The sequence below is a fragment of the Charadrius vociferus genome, unplaced genomic scaffold, assembly GCF_000708025.1.
Source record: "Charadrius vociferus isolate BGI_N301 unplaced genomic scaffold, ASM70802v2 scaffold183, whole genome shotgun sequence".
NCBI classification, from domain to species: Eukaryota; Metazoa; Chordata; class Aves; order Charadriiformes; family Charadriidae; genus Charadrius; species Charadrius vociferus.
The window spans coordinates 1,484,889-1,488,532 of record NW_009648250.1 but is presented as its reverse complement, the minus strand read 5'-3'; the positions used below and the strand labels follow the sequence as shown (position 1 = coordinate 1,488,532).

The 3,644-nt window shown below is 48.2% G+C and overlaps 1 protein-coding gene across 1 annotated transcript in view; it reads right to left on the bottom strand.

Annotated features, from left to right (window-relative positions):
- Nucleotides 1–666: 666 nt before the first annotated feature.
- The window catches only part of CCNB1 (cyclin B1), a 4,068-nt gene continuing 1,090 nt past the window's right edge, over nucleotides 667–3,644 (bottom strand). The window contains exons 2-8 of the mRNA XM_009884286.1: nucleotides 3,524–3,631; nucleotides 3,188–3,370; nucleotides 2,648–2,806; nucleotides 2,007–2,243; nucleotides 1,430–1,570; nucleotides 1,036–1,146; nucleotides 667–777 (exon numbers count right to left, since the gene is read on the bottom strand). Of these exons, the coding sequence (XP_009882588.1) occupies nucleotides 667–777; nucleotides 1,036–1,146; nucleotides 1,430–1,570; nucleotides 2,007–2,243; nucleotides 2,648–2,806; nucleotides 3,188–3,370; nucleotides 3,524–3,631 (1,050 nt within the window). The remainder of the gene's footprint in view (nucleotides 778–1,035; nucleotides 1,147–1,429; nucleotides 1,571–2,006; nucleotides 2,244–2,647; nucleotides 2,807–3,187; nucleotides 3,371–3,523; nucleotides 3,632–3,644) is intronic.

Here is a 3,644-nt window from a genome sequence, read left to right as displayed (position 1 = left end):
TTGGTGAGGCGGGACGGCCCCGGGCCGGGACCGGGGCCCCGCGGCTGACACAAGGTGCCTGCGGTCATCGGAATGCGTGGGTTGCTGAGCTTATTCCCCACCCAAGCCCTCCCGGTGCGCACGAGAAGGGAAGGCAGCCACTTCTCCCAGGTATTTTTCAGATAAATGACGGAAGGGAAGCAGGAGCACGGTTAAATATTATCAACAAAGAAGTAAGAAAGGGGGAGAGTGGTAGGCGAAGAACTGTCATCGCTTCTAAGTGAAGGCAGGCGCGGCTCTGTAGAAGTATACTGGTCAGAGGTAAAGCTGATAGTTACATTATTAACAAAACCCGCGCTACACTAAGTAAATGCTAAGATAATAGAGCTGCACTCTAATCGGACTAATCTGGCAGACACCAGCTCTGCCACCGCATTAGCAGAGCATCCAGGAGGTGCCTGGAGGAGCAGCAGCTCCAGCTGGGCTCACCCCAGGGCTCACACGATGCCTCTTAACCGTGTTCACAGCTGCCGTTGGAGATGCTGCAGGTGTAGGAGGACGTCGACTGTACTACCACAAGGAATAAAAATAAAAGACAGAACTAATTTATTTAAAAGCGGAAACACACAAATAAGACACATTATATACACAGCAGCACATAGCGATGATGTTTTGCTTGAGTTGGAGTTAAAACTTTTTCAGCAGAGGTTGCGCTAAATTCCATATCATAGAAGACTTCAGCTGTTCAATGCCACTTATTTTGCAGTTTTTGGTGCTGGCATATTTGTTCTTGATTGCCTGCAGAGAGGAAAGTTTGATTTAAGTTTACCCTGTTCATAAACTCACACTATTCCAACTCACCTGAGGCTTGGTGGTCAAGCCAAGCCCATCCAAACACACAAGACCAGTTCATGGCTGGCTCATGCCACTTTGGCAAGATAGAGATCTACAGGTCTCATCCAGGTCTGACAGCAGACTTGCTAAGCCAGCTTCAGAGCTCCACATAGTGGCACTTAACCACACATACTCCCCCCGTCTGCACTGTGAGATTCTTACCACGTGCTTGGTAATGCCCTCATTCACAAAAATGATGTTCTTTGCTATGTGCTGCATAACTGGGAGAAGGTCGCTCTCAGAGTAAAACATGTAGTGTTGCAGAACCGGTGTCTGAAAGGAAGGGAAGTCGTTAGACAAGCCTACTAGAACAATGTGAGTACCCTGGGTTCTTTGTCAGTTGGGCTCAGGCAGTTGCAGTCTTTTGTCTCACAGGGCAGTAACTGTTAACCCTCTCCTATTTGTTTCCCTTGTAATGAGCCACAGGGAGACAAGAACATGATGAGATACCACAAGGGAAGCTGAAGGCATGCACTTGGCCCAGAGTAGCCTTTTAAGCTGGTGCACAGGCACACCGATTCCCAAACTAGGAGGTGGTCTGACAAGCATGACTTACCCACTCAGATCCTTTGAGGAGTTTCAGAGCCAAACAGGAAGCAGCTGCTGCAGTCTTGGATGGAGAGAAGTGAACCATATCATAGTCCACAATTGACAACTCCATCAGGTACTTGGCCAGAGTGTGCTGTTCCAAGTCCACCTGCAGTAAGTCAGAGTTGAGTATTGGCTTCCTCCAAGGTAAGAGCATTCTGTCAAGCCTTTGTTTGGTCAAGCAGGAATAAACACTTCCTCAGCAAACATTTTCAGAGCAATAGGCTTGAAATTCAAGTGGCCTAATCATAGAGCAGTTCTGAGCTGTATTAGGCTGCTCATAGTTTAGGACCATGCCTTTCAACAGCAGTCTAGTAGCCACCTGCAGTACCAGACAGGCATTTTAATTCTGGTTTTTGGGTGGGTTAAAGTCACATGACAGAAACCAAACAAGACCTATTTCTACATTGGAAACAGGTCTCAACCAGGTTCAGTTGCTAAACCGTTGCAGTACTCATAAGTTTTGAGCCATTTTAACAAGTTGCCACGGTCAAGTATTGCATTTTCCAGACGCTGCTTACAGTAACACCTGTTCTCAGCATTACCTGTGCAATCTTTGAAGCCCTCCTTAGGAAGTGTGGAGAAATAGGGCGACCCAGACCAAAGTCCAGGGCTTGCAGAATTTTCATCTCCATCTGGCAGATTTGGGAATTAGTATAAGTGTTATCAGTTACATAGGCAAAGTCTCCGACGTGTGGTGGAATACACTCTTCGTATTTGCTGGCAATGAACATAGCTGTGATACCAACCAGCTGCAATGTCTTCTTGGAAACAGCATTGTCCTGTAGTAAGAAGCAGTGGAGATTGATCTGTATGACTTAGCTCAGAACACATCTTTTCAAGGTAGCCAGTTTAAGGTTTGTTCTGTGACAGGATGTTCATACTGGCATATACAGAATAATTGTACGTCATCTGTTAACCTCTGTTAGCATCTGCAGGGGTCTTGGAAGGCTTTGAGAACAAATGAGGGAGAGGAGTAAGCACAGTTTTGATCTATCAAGTCACTGTTCATAGCTGAGAGGTTTATTGTGGTGCATACAGTTCAACATCACATTCCCTTTGTTGGTCAGCTGTATTTTGTTAAGGGTAACGTGTTTAGCTATGGTCTTGCTGATCAGCTCTCATCATGCTTTTGCTTAGGGGGAAAAAAAAAAACATTGCCTGCCACTGGGCAAGAGACACTCACCTGCAGGAAGCGATCGATGATACCAACTGCCATATACAAGGTCTCCTGTGTGAGTCTGAATTTCATCTGTACTTGCACAAGCCAGTCTATTAGTATGGCACGCATGTTCCCATTGATTTCCTGGCCGGCCAGGTATTTGGGTCTGACAGGTTTGTTTTCCTGTGTGGAAGGAATAGGGTCAATAGACCTAACCACTTAGCTGAGGTGTTTGCAGTGCCTAGCTTTTGTTGCATTTAAAGGCTTATCAAGGAGTTGAGTACAGGCGTAGCCCATAGATGTAGGACACAGGGCACAAGGTTTCACTGTTTACTAGAGATGGGCTAGAAAGAGCATGGTGCTAGTACTACTAGTTGATTGGTCTAAAAACCAGCATCTGTTTATATTATCAGCTCAGTTTAATCTTGTATTTTAAGTTGAGGGATCACTTATTAGCACCTCAGGAAAATCTGTAGGTGAAAGCGAAGCTCCGAGCCACGCCTGTAATGATGGGTTCACTGTGCCAGCAGATACCCTGTACAGTTCTGACCTTCTCCTACCAACCTCAAGGTCTCTCAGGTACTTGTAGATGTCCTTCACATAGCTGCCGCAGAGGTTTACATCATCACCATCGTCCACATCTGGATCTTCCACATCAAGCAGGACATCAGAAAAAGCCTGACATAGCACGTCCTCAGATGGGGCACATCCGGATGTCTCCATGGGGGCTGGAGACTGAGGCTCCAGCTACAAGGAAACCTGGGATCAGCGGGGCAAGCTGCACCCAAGTGCCGAGGGGGGCTCATGACCCCTATTTCAGGGCAGCGGGTGAGGCCATGCCCCCCCCCACCCCCCAGCCCAGCACAGGGCTGGGGAGGGGGCACACGGCCCCAGGCGTACCTGGGAAGGCTCCGTGACTGGCGGTGGCACCTCTTCTTTAGCGGTGCCCCTCTTCTTGGTAGCCGTCTTCTCCTGGGCGGGGACGCCCGCTTTCCGCCCGCAGCCCCCCTGCTCCTCCACC